A 19844-nucleotide genomic window follows, 5' to 3' on the forward strand; every position below is an offset into this window, starting at 1 on the left:
TATTAGAAACATTTATTTTAAAGGAAAAAATACCAAGATGAACTGAATGAACTTACAATTTCCCCCTACCAATATTTCTTGCAGAGCATGGTATTTTTAGCTGAAATGTATACTTCCCACCAATTATGTTAAAATAATTTTGAAATGCAACCATCTAGCTGACAGAACAAACAGCTGTGAAAATGAGACCTGGAGATTTATGCAAATAGGAGACTTCTGAATTAATTTTCTTCATAGAACAGACTGTCAAGTTTCTTGGAGTATTTATGCCTTATTTCTTAATTAGCAATTTTGCTAATATCAGTCATATTAAAATTTCATAATGTGAATGATGCATTTCACTGGCAAATATGTGCTGTAAAAATTGCAGATGAAAGTTGATATTTTACTTTTGGTGCAATAAAGATTTAGTAACATACACAAAATACACAGTGCTCCGAAAAACACAGATGTACGTCTTATTGTGAAGTAAACTGAGGATTTATTAAGAAAACTTCCCTAACTAAAATACCACCGAGTCTACACAGGAAATTTCAGGGTGTTTTCTTACTATCCATGTGTATAATTACGCTCAAGAACAAGGTTTTTCTATTTGGCTTCAAGGAAAGGTTCATATTTTGGCATATTAAACCCCCTGCACTTTAGAAATGGAGTTTGCCTATTCTTTGCTCTCTTTTAATGGGCCCTGATTTCTCATTTCTCTTCACTAAGTTCATAAATATAAAGCTTTACTGCACATCACACTGCCTGCTCCCTTCCCCCGCACACGTAACCTTCAAAGCCGTGCTGCCTCTTGACGGTGCTTGTTCAGTCCTGACACCTTGAAAATAAATCTGACGGTCGTTTACAAACAGGTAGTTGACTGAAATGACTTGACTTCAATAAAGCTGATTTTTATAAGTCATAATCAAAAATTTGTCTTATTATGTAACTAAAATTAGTCTTATTTTACAACCTGCACATCCCTGTTAAGAGTAAGTATCCCTGTGTGTGTGTGTGTGTGTGTGTGTGTGTGTGTGTACTCTCTCTATGGATATATTATCTATACGTCTGTATCTATATGTAAATCTAAATTTTTCCTCATTTAAAATTTTACCGGCTAATGTCCCTGTCATTTTAAAACAATGAGAGAATTGTTTTTTCTTACTGGTGTGTAATTATAAATTAAGGTTTTAAATCTATTTACCTACCTACCTCCCTATCCCTGTTTTCTTAAACCAAGAAGCCATTCACTGTACAAAGTTTGTAAATACTAAAGGCATAGAGAATAAAAAAATTACTTACAATTCAAACAAAATGTTGTATATATTTCTTAAAATTAGTCTTAGAATTTGAAAACTCTACTAGCTATTTTTTCCCTAGGGATTTACATATACTGGAAACAAAATTGAATGCAACTGCAAATACAATGTTGCATTAGTCTTTTTGCCTAATTTTTGGTCATCACCATTTATGTCACTCATGACTTACCTCATTATTCTGTTAAAATATAGTTCTGAGTAATTGTATAATATGCCACCATATTCAAAGTTTACTTAGACATTCTATTATGACTGGATATTAAAATTGTTTAACATTTTCCACAATAGTAAATAATGCTACAAAGAGTATTTTTTTGAAGATATTTTCTTGGGGTAGATTTCTAGAAACACACTTACTAGGTCAAAGAGTCAAAAGGCTTTTTAGCATCTTGATATATAATGAAACACTGATTGACAGAAAAGTTACACAAACGTTCAGAGCCGCGTGCACTACGAGCTGGCACTCAGCATCACATCAACCAAAAACCAAACTAATGCACACACCTTGTCCATCTGACATGTTCTTACTGACACGCATTACAAATTAAGGTTGTACCTTCATGTGTTCCTTTGTTTTTAAAAATTACTCACGGTGGTTATTTCTGACTTGTTTGAAAATTCAAACTGATCCTTCCTTTAGGCCTACAAAGTCCCTGACTGTCCAAGATGAAAGATGGTATTTTCTTTGCTTTCCACATTTTCAAACTTCAAACACCCTTGCTCTAATTTATCAGTAAGTTATTTGATACACAGTATTGGGGGGGGCTTTGATATTCCCAACATGACTTCTTTGACAATAATTACTCTTTCAATCAACAACCCAAGCATCCATCAACAGATGACTGGATAAAGAAGATGTGGTACATACACACAATGGAACACTGCTCAGCCATACAAAGAATAAAATAATGCCATTTGCAGCAATATGGATGGACGTGAAGACTGTCATTCAAAGTGAAGTGGGCCGGAAAGAGAAAGAAAAATGCCATATGACATTATTTATATGAAGAATCTAAAAAATAATAACAATAAGAATAAGGACACAAATGAACTAATTATTATTTTGATTTCTTGAATGAGTGTGAGAACACTTGACTGTCCTTTATTAATGGATTACCGCATTCTGTTGATTCTTATTTTGTAGTTGGCTTTATTCCTTTGATAACTAAGTTTAAAAAGCTAAAGATCTAATCTGTTCTTGGAAACAATAATTAGTACATATATGAAAACTAAAAAAATGGTCAGTATACTGTATATGTGTATTTATATGCAATATAATGTGCATGTGCAGTCGGACCGTAATAATTCTACATAATAAAACTGGGGAAAAATTATCCATTGTGCTACTTTCTTTGTCAGACGTTTTTTCAGTGAATGTATCTGTTTACCCATTTATCTGTATGTTAACCCTAAATCACGCTCTTTTAATTACTGTAGCCTTATACATTTTCTTGTTGGTTCTCACCGATTTGTGGCGATACTCCTCACTGCTTTTTGTTTTATCGCACCTATAATGTGGGGGAAATACTTCCTTAATAGGGTAGTTTGGGGGGATTACATTAGAAATATGTGGATATCTCTGTGTGTGTATATGTGTACCTCTTTCTTCCTATAACTATGTATAAAAAGTTCTTGTTAGAAGGGCCTCACATGTAAAAAGTTCTCAAATACAGTAATTATTACTATTAGTAATAATGACCTCTGGGGAAATGTCGTCCTAGACTTAACCAAAGATAACTATGCTTCTCTAGGAACTAGTCTGTTTTAACCTCATAACTACTGTTTGTCTATCTATTTAGGTGTATCTTTGCTCCAGGAAACACAGATGTCCTCATGGTGAACTTTTGTGGTTTGGGTTTCGTTTTTGTTTTCACTGTAATTTTGATTTTGTCTTCCTTTAGATTAATGTCTTTAAGTCTTGCTTAAATTTATTTGACCAGGCTGTAATTCTTGTTGGATACGTTATATTCTTTTTGGAATAAGGCAAAATAGAATAAACATGTCTTTTCATATACTGTTGAAAGGGCAGCAATTTAAGACTACTTTAATGATTTTTATCTAGTTGAACAATGCAGAAATGCATCCTTCCTCAGGCTCAAAGACAGTGTCCCCTTCTCTCTTTTTTTGTTTGGTGTACCCTTCCATAATCCTCCTATTGGTTTTACTTCCTTTTTTCTTTAAACAATTTAAAAAAATTTTTTTTATGTTTGGGCAGGGAGAGGTAACTACGTTTTTATTTATTTTAATGGAGGTACTGGGGATTAAACCCAGAACCTTGTGCACGCTAAGCACGTGCTCTACCACTGAGCTGTACCCTCCCGCCCTTTACTTCCTTTTTTCAATCAGAAATGACAGGGCTTTTCCAAGAAGACAGGAAGTGTGACATTTGCCTACACTGTTGGTAGAGTTCTCTTTTTGGTCATTCATAATAATATGCACACTTTATTGTCAAATTTCTAGAGTTTTTCTTCAGGAAATGTATCCAGCATATATTTCTGTTGGATTGAGGTGAGATTTCTGTCCTTGGCTCACTGTTTTTTCCTGGGATTCTGAATTCAATTAATGGCACACGGAAAACTAAAATAACAACAGAAACAATAGAAGTGATACTACAGACCTAAGCCTGACCAGCTGCCAGGGTTCTTTCTACATCTAGTCCCCACCTGGACTGGTTTTCCCCTTTTGTGCTGCACGATGATTACAGGATGCAACCCATCCACTTGCGCTTGCCTGGTACAGCTCCCCTCGGCCCCTCACGCCCCGTCTGCACACACATGTTGTCAGCTACATGCTGCTCACTCACATGCACACATATACCTTATCCCGTCATGTTTCCTGGATATTCAGGTGCTGACACTGATTCATAGAGAAGACATGTGAGAAGGCTTGAGAGAGTCATCTGCAGAGGTAGGCAGTGGGGAAAGAAGGAATCTATACATCACTCATCAAATTGTCCTGTGTTCAGTCCCAGATGTGGAAGAGCAAATGATAAGCTATTTTAGATTCTGGCAGTAATCTTACGTCTCTGTAATATAATTTTTTACTTTTTGCATTGTTGTTGAAAGTTGCAAAGGGCTGACGAAAAAGACTAGTCTAAACCAGAACAGAGGCTGAGTTTCCAACTTTCAGTGCAATACAGAAAACTAAGTACTCACTACCCAGTCAATGCCCCATTAACCAAGGGTCCCTTTTATGTTGGGCCATGTCATTATTGCTAGGAATTCAGTGTTTCATACTAGGATGCTGGATTTCCACACCATTTAAGAACAACACAAGCTGTTACTACTTGTTGACTCCCTGTTACATTGTCAACACAGTGTTAATGCATTTGCATATATTATATTCTTTAACCCTCCTAATAATCCTTTAAAACATTTAATATTGTTCTGTTTTTACTGATGGGGAATTGTATGTAACCATGAGAGGATAGTTAAAATGTCTGACTGTAGACTGTAATTTTTTTGTAGGCAAGACTCAACAAAGTATTTAAAATATAGTCATCTTTTCATCAGTGAAAATATGCTCACTGAAGCTCATCTTAAATGAAGGAGACACATCAATATTCCTCATTAACGACTCTCTCTTATTTGTGAAGTTGGTGCAGTGGAGTGGATTGATTATTAAAATCATATAAATGTAACAGGGCAACTGCTAGTTGGAAAACTGCAAATCAGATGATTGGTAGAAAACTACCAAAATATGATGGGGTGTTAAAAAAAGGTTCTCTCCCCAAAAGTACACTTCTGGGATAAGAGGTAGGAACAGAAGGATGCTTTATTCAAGGGATGTAGTAATTCCTGAATCATTAGTCAAGGCAGGTAATAATTCCTTGACTATTGCAGTTCAGTGGCTGACGATATCAACACACAGGAAAACGTGGCCATCGCCGTGTGATTCATGCTGCATTGGAGTCACCCTCCAAGTGGAAAAGCACAGGGGAGTCTTCTATCACTGTGCCACTGATGAATCACCACAAAAATAAATTCAAATAGAGGCAAAAAAAAAAAATCTCAAATGCTATCAGGGAAAGGAAATAGAGTTAATTTTACAGGTTTTTTTGGGGGGAAGGCGATTACATTAAGCTGTATCATTGCTTTTCTTTAAAATCTAAACCAAATTGCTAGTTTCTATTGCAGAACCATGTCCAGGCACAGATGACAGTTTGGCTTAAAGCCTTGGAAGGGCCTGACTTTACAAGAAGCCCTGGCACAATAAGGGCCACACAGGAAAAATAAGAAATTACCTTCTCTACTACCCTGAAGTTGCTGGAAATGCCTCAACTGATTGTAAATTTTTGCCTTTGGTCAATAAAAATGAGTTTTGTTCAATGAAAATGGCTCCTCAGAGAAATAATATTTCTTTCAGTGTAAACTTCCTCAAAATAGCTCTTCGACTCTTCTCCAGGAAACATACCAGAGGGAGAGTAAACACCTTCAAAGGCTCCCCCGCGACTCAGTCCCAACCTCTGAAGACACCTGATGTCCAGCTCCGGCCCGACCCTGCAGCCCCTCCGTCCGTCCCTCCTGCCCTGACCCTCCACATCTCTGATGTACTCATTCTGTCTTCCTCACGTGGGGATCTCCCCTGAGGCTGCTCCCCAAATCCTCAGCAAAACCCCTGATGGCCACAGTTCATAAAGCCCTGCAGACTGCCTTCCCTGGAAGCAATCTCTTCCTCTCTTGCTAACAGGAAACGGTATCTGGAAGCACAATGCTTAGCACAAACGAGGTAACTCCAGGATATCTTTGATATTTACGCCCAATACATCTATTGGAACACATTTCACCTTCTTTCTTGAGTTCTTTCTTACGTGTCTCCTATGGGATAAGCTGAGTTCATCCTTACGTTCTCAAATATGCTGTCAGCGAAAGCTGGCACGTTTGTTCGTGTGGGCACCGCACAGCTCCTTCACATAGAGCACGTTGTCTGAATTACACACAACGACAGAACAGGCACATGATCTATTTAGCCTTCACTGTGAATGGACGTATCCAATATTTGTGGGAGATGGCTTTCAGTGGTGTAGCAGATGAGGGGAGTATAAATCTGAGGGAATAAGAATCAAAGTGGAGATAATATCTAATGCAAACAAATGCAGAGAAATGTGAGGCTGCAGACGGCGAAGGCAGACGCTGGATGCCTGGCTTCGGGTTGTGCCCATAGGAAAAAATAAACCTATCTACCCGAAAGATAGTTAACAAAGTGGTTTTCTTCTTTCTTTTTTGCGGGGGGCGGGCCTCAAAAATTTATTACTGAACCTCAGTGTCTGATCATATGTGAGAAAAAATGATTTAAAAACCACAGGAAATTCTGGACAAAGATGCAACAAACACTTTAGAAGGCCTAGTTAATCTCCCAGGAGTACAAATGGAAATGCCAACACCAAAAATGAACAGGCAGCTTGAGTCAGGAAAAGGCACCTTCCCCGGGGGACTTACAAGCTCTGCTAGACTTCAGCTTTTAATGTCATGCCACCCACACAAGGGGCAAAGTCAAGGACCCCTGAAAGGTGGAGATTGCTAAGTGAGATACTTGAGTAAAGCTGGATATTTATTGGGTTTCACTGGAGGCTGGCCAGGAAGAAAATTCAATGGCAAAAGGAGATGGAAAGGGCGCCTGTGTGACCTGACCTGGGCACACGCACATGGAATCACATTGCGATAGAGCTGGTGCTGTGGAACCGTGGGGAAGGGATGGCTAGTCAGTAAATGGTGCTGTGATGAGGGGTCACACAAACGGGAATGAGACTGCTCCCCGTCTCACAGCAGCCACAAAAATCAATTCAGGTTAAATGAAGAGCTAAATGTTTAAAGCAAAACAAAGCCTGACAAGACCAAATGCTGCTGAGTGGTGAAGCAGAGAACATGCTCCTCATGTACTGCTGACAGCAGATAAATGGGAAAAAGAACTTAAGAACGCAAGTTTATCACTATTAAAGTTAAAGATATTTTTACTCTAAGACCCAGCAATTTCATTATTAGCTACACACCTTAAAAATATTTTCACATGTGCAGAATTCACACACACACAAAATAATGCGTAATGTTCAGAGCAGCACTATTTGGAGGCACAAAATATTAGAAACAAACATCCCAAACCTGCGTGCATTAGTCTTCTACTTCTATGTAACAGATGAACAAAACAACACTCATTGATTATCTTCCAGTTTCTGTAGCTAAGAGTTGTGGGCATGGCAGAATCGGGTTCTCTGCTCAGGGTCTCAGAGGCTGAAATCAAGGTATAGGCTGGGCTGCCATCTCATCTGGAGCTTGGGGTCTCCTACTCACATTCAGGTTGTTATCAGAATTCAGTTCCTGTGGATGTAGGACTGAGGGTCCTGGTTTCTTGATAGCTGTCCACTGGGGGCTGCTTACAGCCCCCAGAAGCCACCCTCACGTCCTAGCCACATGGCCCTTCTCAGTATGGCAGCTTACTTCTTCAAAGCCAACAGGAGACCCTCTCTCTCTTGCTTTGAATCTCTCTGTTCAGAAAAGGCCCAGCCCCTCTGATTAGGTCAGGCCCACCCGAGGATAACTTCCTTTTTGACTGACTCCAGTTCCCTCATTAGCAATCTACTCACAGGAATGAAATACTATTGTATTCACAAGTCCTGCCCAAACCCAAGGAGCAGAGATTCTGCAGAGGGTCAGATATCTTGGTGGCCCATCTAAGAATTCACCTACCATACAGGAAAATGGGAAAATAAATTGTGAAGTGTCATAAAAGATTTAAATACATGGAAGATAAAACACTAAAAGTTAATAAAGATTTCAGCAATATGAATTGAACTAATTATTCTTTTGAAGATAAAATGAACCCTGCATTTATTAAAAAATGTAGTCAAACTCTCTAACTACATCTGGCAAATACTGAAAGAAATTAAGGAACAAGTTGTTTCTTCAAATTTCTCAGGACTTCTTTCAATGCAACTCGAAGCATGATTAGCCATTCTGGTGGGGAGAGGAGGCAGGGAAATTAATTTGTAATTAAGTGTTTTATAGCATTGACTGCTTATATTGTATAACTGCTTTGGACATGATTTTATAAGTGAAAATTCAATAGAGCAAGTAATGAGCATTTAGAGGATGCAAATTAAGAAAACCTATATCAAATAAATAATATTAAACATCAAGTACTTTGTGTTAGGGATGGTAGTGTATTATTACTTACGAATAAAAACCATCCCCATTTGTACATATACAAAACAAATGAGGCCTGTTTATTATCATATGAGTAGGAAATTAAAAGAAACGAAGATATTGAGCTGGTTAAAGGTCTACAGTGGATGTTTACTGCATGCATTTTAGTAATGCAGATGAAAGTTACTCTGGATACTAAGCGGAGGCATAAACAGAACAAGACTGAAGTGAAACTGTGCACGTAAGCTTTTGCCAGGCAACCCTGAGAAAATGCAATTTGTTTCTGTCTTTGTTACAGAAAGACAGGAGGCTCTTGCCTACACTAACCTGTCTTACGACCTGTAGGGGCTGTTTCGTCATGAAAAGCTCATCTAACTGTTCTCCTCATAATATAACCTATTAGTCCCAACAAAACAGGAACGGCAGCAGGATGCCTCCTGCCAGCAGGATTTGAGCCTACTTGTTATTTCTACTTAGCAGTGCGTCTGGTCCAAATTACAAGAGAAAGTTATTGGCTTGTGATGACAAAGCTGTTTTATTAAATTGTATCAGTATGCCATTCTTTCTGTTTCCCCACTGAAAACACTTCAAACTCTACTCGTCCACCTCATGGGATTTATGCTGAGGCTCCGCTGGCTGTCTCCTCCCTGTCTCTACTTTCCGATGCTACAGAGCCCCCTGGCACAGTGCTATGTGCTTTGGGAGGTGTCAGGAGAGGAGAGCACAGGGCTGCCAACCTCAAGATGCTCGCAGTCTGGTAAGGGGGATAAGACCCTGCAGGCATGCTGATGGGAAAGGGTAAGGCAGTGATGAGGGCTGATGGAGGTCCTGGAGCCCTGGGCAACAGTGGAAGGGGGGATCTGGTACCCCGAGCCTGATACAGAGGTTTGTTTTGGTCCAGTATTGTTATCCACTCTTCATTCAAACACCTATTCACTAGCTACCCTGTGGCAAGGATTGTGCTAGATAAGGAGGACTTAATGAGCAAGACAGATGCCGCCTCTGCCTTTGAAAGGTGTGTGTAGGGAAACCCTGAAATGCGAGCCCAAAGAGGTAAAAGGAGCCAGAGATAAAAATGATACTGAAAACCCAATTAAAAATCTTTGTTACCCTGAGGGAAAAGATAAATAGGAGCGTGTCATGAGACATTTTACATCTTAGAAGGGTCCATTTTACTGCAAATGGAGAATGGGTTGCAGTGTGGCCGAATGAGGCAGTGAGACCTCCCGGAGAGCCAGTGGAAAGACACAAGTAGGGGTCCCTTCAGCTTCTGCTATCTCAGGAAGCCCCTGGGGTCCTTCAGGGTGGGGTCCACGCACCAGGTAGTCACTCAGTAGCCCGGGATGCTACTGTCTTCAATGTCCCTCTGCCCTTCCAGGGTTCTCTTCTTGGGATTTGGGAAGGAAACCATCTTCCCGGGTCCATGTCATCTCCCCTCAGAGGGGTTTCACAGTGGGCTGCAGGGGCCCAGGATACAGTCAGGGCCAATCAAACCAGTGCTCGGTTTTACATCCTATCCCCTCAAGAGACTACACCCCCTGGACAGCTGGGTCAAGATCATGTTCCAGAAACAGCCAGGGTAACAATTTCCGGGGCACAAATGCTGAGTCCCTTCGCCACGCGGGCTCCTCCTTTCTTCATGACCAGTCCTCTCTCAAGCCTCCCTTGTGCTCCCACGGTTACTTTCCTGCATCCCACAGCCCTGTGCAGGCTGGGGGCGGCCGGCCTCCACGGTGGCTTGGAATCAAGTAAAGAGGATACGAACAATCGCTGATTTTAAAAAGTTCTGATTTTATGCTGGAATGTATCACATGATTTTTTTTTTTCTTGTAGAAAAACCTGTTCCCTCAATGTGCTGTGCTTTGGTGAATAACATACTCAGCCAACCTACCTCAGCACCCAGCCACTGGGTAACGAGAGGGATGTCGCCTGAGAAAGGAAGGCAGCAAGACCCTGGGAAATTGGGCATCGGCTGTCCCGTGTTTTTAACCATCCTTCCCGATGCTGATTTCCTATCCAGGAAGTGCCCTCAACTGATGGTGCTTTATTTGACTGGGAATGATAACGACTATTTTTTGTAATTGTAATATTTTTAGCATTTCTTGCAAAATGTGGTTATTTTCCACGGCTTTAACCCTCAGTTGCACTCATGTGCAAGGAGAAATCTACACCTTCTAGTCACTTCCAGGGTCTAGGCTGTCAACGCTGTCAGCTGCTCAGCCACTGATTAGGGGCCCCCTAGTCGCTGGCTGCTTTCATTAAGATGGTCAAAGCAATCAGGCAGAAAAGCACAACTGAGTAATTGGAGATCTGAAAATGCAATGCTACTTGATTACTATTGTGGCTGGAAAAATAGAACAAATCTCAAGGGGCTAAGGCGGGGCTGCGTCTAAAGCAGCCTTGTCTTTGACGGAGAGGCTAATATGCCAACTTCACATATATTATATAGGATATCACTTTTTTAATGCCTACTAAGACCAGAGTTGGGTTGTTTTCGTGTATTATTTAATACACACAATGCTATGAGGAAAATTCTGTGTTCACCTATATTTTAGATGTGAAAAAGTAAAAGCTTAAAGAATAATGTGTTCAGTGTCATATACCCAAAAAGTGATGGAGCAGAAAGTGTAGACTTTGATCCACGAAGCTTTTATATGCAGGCCCACAGCCCTTATTTGCCACTTCAATATTCAAAAAATTTTCAAAATACCAAAAGATGTTGTGTTTTGTTTTGTTCTGTTGGGAGCTCATTTGGTGGCAAATGTTGGATCTGACTTAAGACTTACTTATTATCTTATTTATTCTTCTTTGTCTTAAGGTTAATGTTTTGCTACAGAAATAATGTATTGGGTATAGGGTACTGACTCAGACAACTCCGGAGGCTGTTAGCACCCTTATAATATCTGGAGTATTCTGAACTCCAAACATCATCTGGCTCAAAGAGGTTGTGGGTAAGGGATATAAAATCGGTGAGGTGAGACGAGGGGAAAAGATAAAAAATGAATATGCAATTAAGATAAGACTGTATAAATAAAGAAGGGAACTGAGGGTTGTTTCCTTTCAGTACTGGAACAGCGCCTGAGCCATAGTGGGTGCTGAATTAAACTGGCCTGAGAGATGGACAGTGACACCAACAAGGACAGAGGTCTGTTCTTTGTGTTTAACCTGGTGAGGGGGCAGTGATGGGCAGACTAAGAGAAGGTGGCCTCGGTGACACCACTGTCATCATCTTTGCTTGCATCCCTCTATCCCGGGAGGAAGAGCTGGCCCTCCTGTGGAGGAGTCTGGCTCCAGGCCAGTCCCAAGTGGCCCCACCATGGGCAATGACAAGGCTCTGCCTGGCAGGCTCAAGGGGAAGGAGCTGCCCTCCCCACATGGTCCCGGGGCACAGCCGGGCACTGCAGTCTCTGGAGGGAGTTCCAGGAAAGACGCAGGCCCCCTGCCACCAAGCTCACGTGCACAGCTGCATCCCTGTCCCAGGTGCCTCTACTCTGAGGGCTCCTCACAATGGAGTGGGGTGGGGCTCAGCTGGGACACTTTTCTCCATTCTGACTCAGTCCTCCTTCACTCCTAGCTCTTCCTCCAGTCAGCCCGCATCCCTTCCCTGGTCCATAAAAGGGTGGGAACTTTGTTCAAAGATCCCTCCCTCCCCGCCTGGCGGGCTGATCCACCTGCCGCTCACCGGTGCTGCCGGGCCAGACGCTAAGCGGCGGCGCCTGCTCCTGCCCGTTGCCTGCGCTGTGCCGGTCAGTCAGCCAAGGCTCCCTGGGAATTTCGGTTTGGCTTGTCGTCCTACAAGACCACCTCGTCACCTGACAGCTCAATACCGGCCTAAGACCAGTCCCACTGCCAGCGCCCTGCCTGCTGCCTTGGGGAACCTTCCGCTGCCGCCCTCTTTGGTTCACACATCTTTACTGCCCTCTCCTTGCTCCCTCTCTAGTCGGCATTTAATCCCCATCATGCTTTCACCAATTTAAAAGTTCCTTGGCTTTATGTCCTCTTGCCCTTGACTAATCAATCTTTCTCCTTTAAGTTCTGGAACAAGACACGGCTCAGTTCAGACCTTCAGCACATGCTGTTCCCATGTTCTCTGCACTTCGCCTGGCTCCGTCCAGCTGGTCTTCACCAGCCTCTTGTTCCAAGAAGCCTTCCTGGGTTTTTCCATTCCTGGTCATAGACCCCGCCTCTGGGGTCCCAGAACACCTTGCATTTGCCTTTATTAAAGCCCATCATGCTTTATGTTTACTTACTGGTTGCCCCCTCAGCTGCGAATTCTTGAAAACTGGGAACTTAACTGTGTTTATGTCTCAGGATCACCAAGATTGCCTGGCTTTTGACAGATGCTCAACAAAAGCTTGGCAATGAGTCACAAATTCAGCACAAGATTAAGAAAAGTAATAACCCAGAGTATATTAAGATCTGTTAAAATTAAAAAATAACCTGGGCTATATTAGTCTGTTTCATTACAGACCCCTTTGCCCTCAAAGCTTTTTTTTTTTTTAAATATATTATATATTGTTCTTATCCCAAGACTATTCTTCACAGATAATAGGCCTTACTATTTCAGCTTACGGTGAATATAAATATATCTTTGTCTTGGTCATTATATTTTTTCATGTGTCTAAATCCACATGGAGTTAAATTTCAGGAGCCTTCTGATTAGGGGCTGTATTTTCTACATAAATTCTCTTTACGGATTGATTGATTTTTAACTTTCTTTTTAGCCTAAGTGAATTCTAACAAGAATACAGAGATATGAACTTGATGATCTTTTAAAGATACTTCAAATATGAAGAGTTTATGAAATTTATCATATTGGAAACTAAACTTTCCTTCTAGATTATGCCTGACCCAAAAGTATATGAACTGTAGAACAGATTTAAAAGGTTACCTCTCACAAACACAAAAAAGCAAACTTCAAACAGTTTTAAATTACTAATTTGAAAATTCCACTATATCTTAATTTATAAGCGCTAAGAACCCTAGCTTCCATCTTTACTGGTTTCTGCATCTTATTCTATCAGATTATTTCCAGAAGTTCAGAATTGACACATCATCTGACAAGGTTGAAAATGTGCTCAGACATTCTGCAGAAGAGACCACTGTGAATATTAAAACCGAATTACTCCAAATTGTCAAAAATATGACCATATTTTAAAACCACTGTGAAAGTGAAATTACTTAGATGTCAATCATTATTATTAAACTAAGAGTAATTGAATTAAACTGACTTCTTACCCTTGGAAATGTTGTAAATCTGTCCAGCTCTTCGACAAAGCAGAACATCTGCAGACTAATTGCTGACATGACGATCAAGAGGCTGGCAGTAAATACAACCAGACTCCCAAGCTTTTTTCCAGGACCAAATATCTTGTACACAAAGTCTTCTAATGCAGGTGAAATCTTAATGAGCCGAACAACCCGAAGAACCTATTGTGGGAGAGAAAAACACAGGTACTCCATCATTTACTTACACTGAACTAAATAGGTTCATACTAAAATCTCACTTTTCATAGCACTCAGTGAAATCATACTTTTCCATCTGGGCATCTAGTGATGAAAAGTAACAATATAATAACTAAGCTATCAGTCTTGCTCAGTGCCTGCCATAAAACAAGAATTCAATAAGTCCCAAAGGAAGGAAGGAAGGAAAATGGTGACAACTCAGTGTTTTAACATATGATGTGATAATTCAAAGTGACATTCACTAACACATACTGTTGAAATGAAATTGGTATTTTTTAATGTTCAAATATCAAAGAAGACATTTGATTTAATATTATCTATGTTCATTGTCTCATAAAATAAACCATCCTAAGCACTAGTGTACATTTATAATGAAATTTTAAAAATCCTTCGATCATGAAGTCTTTATTCATGGCTCAGACTGCTACCCTAAGAGCCATTCTATGCTTTCTTTAAATAACAGAGCTCTCTGAATTTCAGCCTGGCAAGTAGCTACCCAGGGCCACAGACTGCATTTTCCAGCTCCACTTGTATCTAGTTGCGGCCAGTAGTCTAGGTTCAGACCTATGGAATGTGAAAGGAAGTGATTTTTGCAACCTTTAAATTAAATTAACTTGCCCTGGACACTCTTTTTATATCCTCCTCTGGCTGGAAAATGGAAACAACTGGAATTGCGCCTTTGGACTAGAAATAGAAGACTTGTATAGAAGACGATAGATTCAGTCCAACCCGACAGGCTGGCTTCCTCAATGACCATGTGGAATAGAGCCACCTGTTCACCATGGACACTGTACAACTCTTGGAGAGAAACACACGTCTATCTTATGTAAGCCTTGTATTTTTAGATATTTTTATATGTGCTTAGCTTGTTATCTAAACACACATACATATATTTAGATGTTTTGCATGTATCTGCATATGTATGCAAAAACTCCCACCCGTAACTAATTAATTTTCTCATTCACTTAACAAGTACTATTATGTGCCAAACATTGTGTTGGACAAATAAGATTCAATGGCTACTATTACAAAGGGAATATAACACAAAGATACAGCTCGTAAGGGCACGTCTATAAGATTAAAAATATAAAGTAGAATATAATTAAAAGTTGAGGTATAATGTATTGAAAAGAAGAATTTTTCAACAAGTCTAAGATGCCACTGATTTTTTTTTTAGGTACTGCTGAGAAATTTAAAAATGCTGCCACAATTACAGTATAACACACCACTGATTATAAGACAGATCCCAAATTTAGAGACATTAAAAGAGGAAAATTGTGGTCTTGGCATAAATGAAGTATGGTAAGTAGAATGACTGTCCAAGATGGTTCAATATCAGTAAGAGCTTAAGGTGTGTGTGAAGGTGTCTTATGAGAAGAAACATAGTCTATTTCAAGTACAATAAGGAAATGTTTTAAAAACCTAAGTTTTAAATTTTACACCTATAAAATAACATGCTATGGATTTTTCCAGCATCCCTAGCTTCCTAATTCTCCTGATTTTCCTCTGGCAAATCATTCCTACTCTGCTCTTAGTTCACAAGGTCCAGGAGGGACCTCCTGACCCTGATGATCCAGGCCTGGCCAGAGCACTCACATTGGTCATCCTCAGAACCGCTGTGGGACTTATAAAAGGTGTCCTATTTTTTATTCTTGATTGGCATTACTGCAGGATTTATTACTGCCACATAAACCCTGAGCATCTCTGTCACCATATGGAGAACGCAAGCTTAAGAATGATACTAACTCAGAAGAAAGGTGAGTGTGAAATGTACTGATTTCATGATGCCCTGAAATGATATTATTGATGTTAAATGATGCTAGCCTCTGAATTTTGCCATCCCTAAAGCCACATTTACTCCACCTGTACCCCCAGATTTTGAATTTACAGGAAATACTGGTGGCAAACCTTATTCCTATTTTCTGCAGAACACAAATAGTGTGGTTTTTAGCTGCACGTCTAATAAACTAATGAACAAATGTTTAAAGAGGTTGAGAAAATATCTATTTTCTTCATTCTAATTTAAAATACTTCACCCAGTATGTAAAGAAGAAAATTTATGTGAGAAATCATGTTCAAATTAAACAGTATACCACAGGCATGGCTAAGCTACCAGTTTTCCCTGCTATAATGCTTAAAACATGTATTTCCGAGTCAGAACATAGTACACTTAGGTCATCTTTCCAAATAACAGGCAAACAGCTTTATCATAAGAACTATTAAAATAATAACACTCATATTGACATTCAGAATAATAACATGGAAAGATTTCACATTTTTATCAGATTTCTTTATTCTCAGACATAAATGATTCAGTATCTAATTGTGAAACAGCTGAGTCCAGGGAAGTTTACAGAACCAATTTAACTGGTTTATTGCTCAAATTTCAGTACCATGTGTTTTCTCCACTTGTATCAAAATCATATTTAGGGGCTTGCCTAAGGATTTTTGAATCTTGTCCCAAATTCTGGAAAAAAAAACAGCCTATGCACATCTGTGCAATTTTGATAAATTAATATTTCATTAGCTGGAAGAAACAGAACTTAACACAACTCCCACACTGGTGATATGATCGGCATTTTCAGAAGGGTAAGATTTCACATTGTTTTTCCATGTAAAGGCCAAAGCCTCATCGGTGACTCTAATTACGTCTTTTCATTTATCTGGGGATAAGCATGCTTTTCACTCTATCTACCCAATAAAGCCTTTTGAGTCTGTGTTCCTACAGATATGTAATCATTTGGTTTCTTTCTTTCCAGTCATTTTTTTCATTTATAGGTATTTTACATACATATATACAGCTATATATATGTAGCTATACATGTTATATAATTTTATACCATTTTGCATTTAAATAAGACATTTCTAAGTTATTACAAATTCATCATAATCATTTTTATGGTCAAATCTGCATACAACTTACTAAGCTATTTATTAAATGTTTACCATTTAAACAGTTCCTATTTTTTTCTCTCATGAACAATTCCAGAATGTTCTTTGTATGCAAAATTTTGATCTACTTGTAACTTTTCACTGAAAAATTATCTGTGAGAAATGATTAAGAATTTTAAAGCTCTGAATATATTTTATACTGTACTCTTGCTGAAATGGGCATTGATGTCTTTCTTAATTTGGTTAATTTAATAGGTTTGTAAAAAAGATATGTTGTAGTTTTGACTATGAGGCATATTTTCTATAATTATGGGCAATGATTCTCTAATGTGGGTACTAAATGCTTCTGCTGATTTTGTGAACCTAGGCAGCACTGCCCAAGAGCATACAGTGACACAAATGTTTGGAAAGCATATTTTGTATCAAGAATTTTCAACGTGTGTAAGTCTCTTGGCCCAGCCATCTCACTTATGATAACCAAGCCTGAGGATACAACCCAACAAGGGACAAGGGACTTCTGTATAAAGATGCTGACGGCACTGAAAGCTTACCTATAATTCACCCTCTGTGAAGCTTGGATGTGACTGCCGGAGGCTCAGATTTTCATGTATGTTTGTGGGGTATGTTTTTCACTTTTGTGAATTATATTTTCATGACCTTTCCTCCAGGTATCCGCAGTGTTAAGTTTCAGTTTGTGACCTAGCGGCTGAAGTTAATAATATTGCTCTGAAAATGACAGCTTCGGTATCACCAATGAATAAGCTCAGTGAAGGTGGAATGCATTTTCTTGCATCTAAGAAGTTAGAATCTTGTTTCTCTGAAGCTCTACTTTAAAAATTCTACTGCCATTTTATTCTCCAACAATTTTTAAGAAAACAATGGAACTGATATTCACATGATAAACCATAAAAATTATCAATTTCGAGTCAAAAAATGACTATATTTGAGATTTTAAAAATTAGGATATCCCATTTACATATATTTTGACCAAATATTTAAAAGAACACTCAGCACATTGCTATTATTCAACAATTACAAAGAACCTAATTAATAATTACTTTTGTTTACTGAGTAATTATAAAGTAATATGATTCAATACATCACATTTGAAAAAATAGACATCTAGTCATTATAAATAAAGTAAAAATAAGTATTGTTATTTAATCACAAATAAAATCACAGGCACTTATAAATAATAAACTATGACTAATTACAATCTGTAAAGGTAAGTTTATTTCTGCTTATTTCAATTGTAAGTCAGTGTTGAGCAAACACATTTAGGCTTATTTGGAAGGGAGATCTACACTTAGAATAAAATTCATATTTCCTGCTCTTTAAAGTCTGTGTCAACATCTTATGTAGTTTAAAACTTGGTATGTATGCACAGGTGTATAATATTCATATGTATACAAAATGTGTATTATCTGTACACTGTGCTAATTTATGAACAGTCCATCCCCATTGATAAACATCCCCATTGATTACCATAAATTTTTAGGAGTTTTAAAAACAATGTTAAAATTTTTGAATGCACTGTTTTTGTATTTAGGATGTCACTGGGCTTATCTCAAGTTGGTATTTACTATAGTTGTTATAATATCTGGTTATTAAAACATAACTGGCATTTTCTCTGGAAAGAAAAGAATTCTAGAGACAAACAGGCATGATTTGTATTACCTGAAAGTACGTGAACTGAGAATGATAAAGATCCGGATAAACATGAAGAGTGGTTCCAACTACAAGCAGCAGCTCAAATTTGTGGAGAGACGAGCTAATGTACCCAGTAAATCCCAAACACCATATCTTCAGAAGTGCTTCCAAATCAAAAAGGACTGTAAAAGCCACCTAGGGGAACAAAGAAATGGTTAAAATTGGAATCTAAAACTACAATTGATTTCAAAATATTTCATATGTTTTGTTAGTATATGAATTTCAGCCGCTATCATAACAGGGAGGAGCCCACGAGGATCCAGAATGATATTTCTTAAAAACATAGTTTTAAAACACACCAACTAGAACATCACAGACCAAATATATCTTAGGCAATCAGATACATATGTTAAAATGTTAAATGTTTCTGAGTGGTACTTCTTCATTGTTCAATATTTAATATTATTTAAAAGTCATCACTATTTATAGAATTACTATATACACAGAAAGGCTGCATTTTGGTATAATTTGTATTTTCTAAAAATAAAGTTTCTATAGTGCATATGGTATATTAGAAAATGACTTACATATTGCTTACTAAGTGTAATTAAACTAAAATTAAAAAGTATCTATATTGTCTATGCTTTGGGCCACATAAACAGCAGAGAAATTTGGATTTTATACTAAGCAATTTTTGTGTGTGTGTATGCACACATGAATTAATATATTAATATACGTCTACATTATTAATTAATGAACAATCAACGTTACTATATGAATAAATTAGTTAAACCTCTTAATTTATTACATTCATTCTATAGATTTGCTACTACAAATAACAATATAAAGTATGAATACAAACACAGCATGCTGTTTTTTTTACTTGTCCTATGGGTAGAAACACTCGTTTTATAAAGAAGTTTACAAATGGAATTAAAATGGCAATATACGATTAATTTATAATTAAAGAGCACAAGAGTTAATGTTGGAATTAGTCATACATATCCCTCCTAGAAGATACCAGATGATTTGCTGGAGACAGGAATAAAGCATAGCTTGCTTCTCTTTTTCAAGGCCAACATAGAAGGAATTTTCTTCCACACACATTTGGAAAATGTGGAGAAAGCGGAGTTTTAATAATAGCATTTTTAGGCATGGAATACTAAGGGGAGTGCAGATGGTTAACTTAGATGTGAGGAGGAAGTTAGCTTTACTTCTCAATCGAGCACTTCTCTAGACCCAACTTGCTTTATTTAAACTGACATAATTTAAAAAAATGTAACAGGGTAATACATTTTAATTGTGAGATAATCTCAAATACACAAAATATTAATACAATTCCTTGGCCTCCTTTCTCAGATGATTGGTGTTAACCACCCTCCTCAGTTACCTCCAG

General features: G+C 38.4%; 1 protein-coding gene across 5 annotated transcripts in view; it reads right to left on the reverse strand.

Annotated features, from left to right (window-relative positions):
- Positions 1-19844, reverse strand: part of NALCN (sodium leak channel, non-selective) — a 265363-nt gene that overhangs the window by 119788 nt on the left and 125731 nt on the right. For all 5 annotated transcript variants that reach the window (XR_012511758.1, XM_074378486.1, XM_074378485.1 and 2 more), the window contains 2 exons: positions 18476-18643; positions 13679-13870 (listed from right to left, as the gene is read on the reverse strand). Coding sequence is in view for 4 of the 5 variants with exons in the window: in XM_074378486.1 (XP_074234587.1) it covers positions 13679-13870; positions 18476-18643 (360 nt within the window). In the remaining variant the exon portion in view is untranslated. The remainder of the gene's footprint in view (positions 1-13678; positions 13871-18475; positions 18644-19844) is intronic.

This window comes from Camelus bactrianus, chromosome 14, assembly GCF_048773025.1.
Source record: "Camelus bactrianus isolate YW-2024 breed Bactrian camel chromosome 14, ASM4877302v1, whole genome shotgun sequence".
Taxonomy (NCBI): domain Eukaryota; kingdom Metazoa; phylum Chordata; class Mammalia; order Artiodactyla; family Camelidae; genus Camelus; species Camelus bactrianus.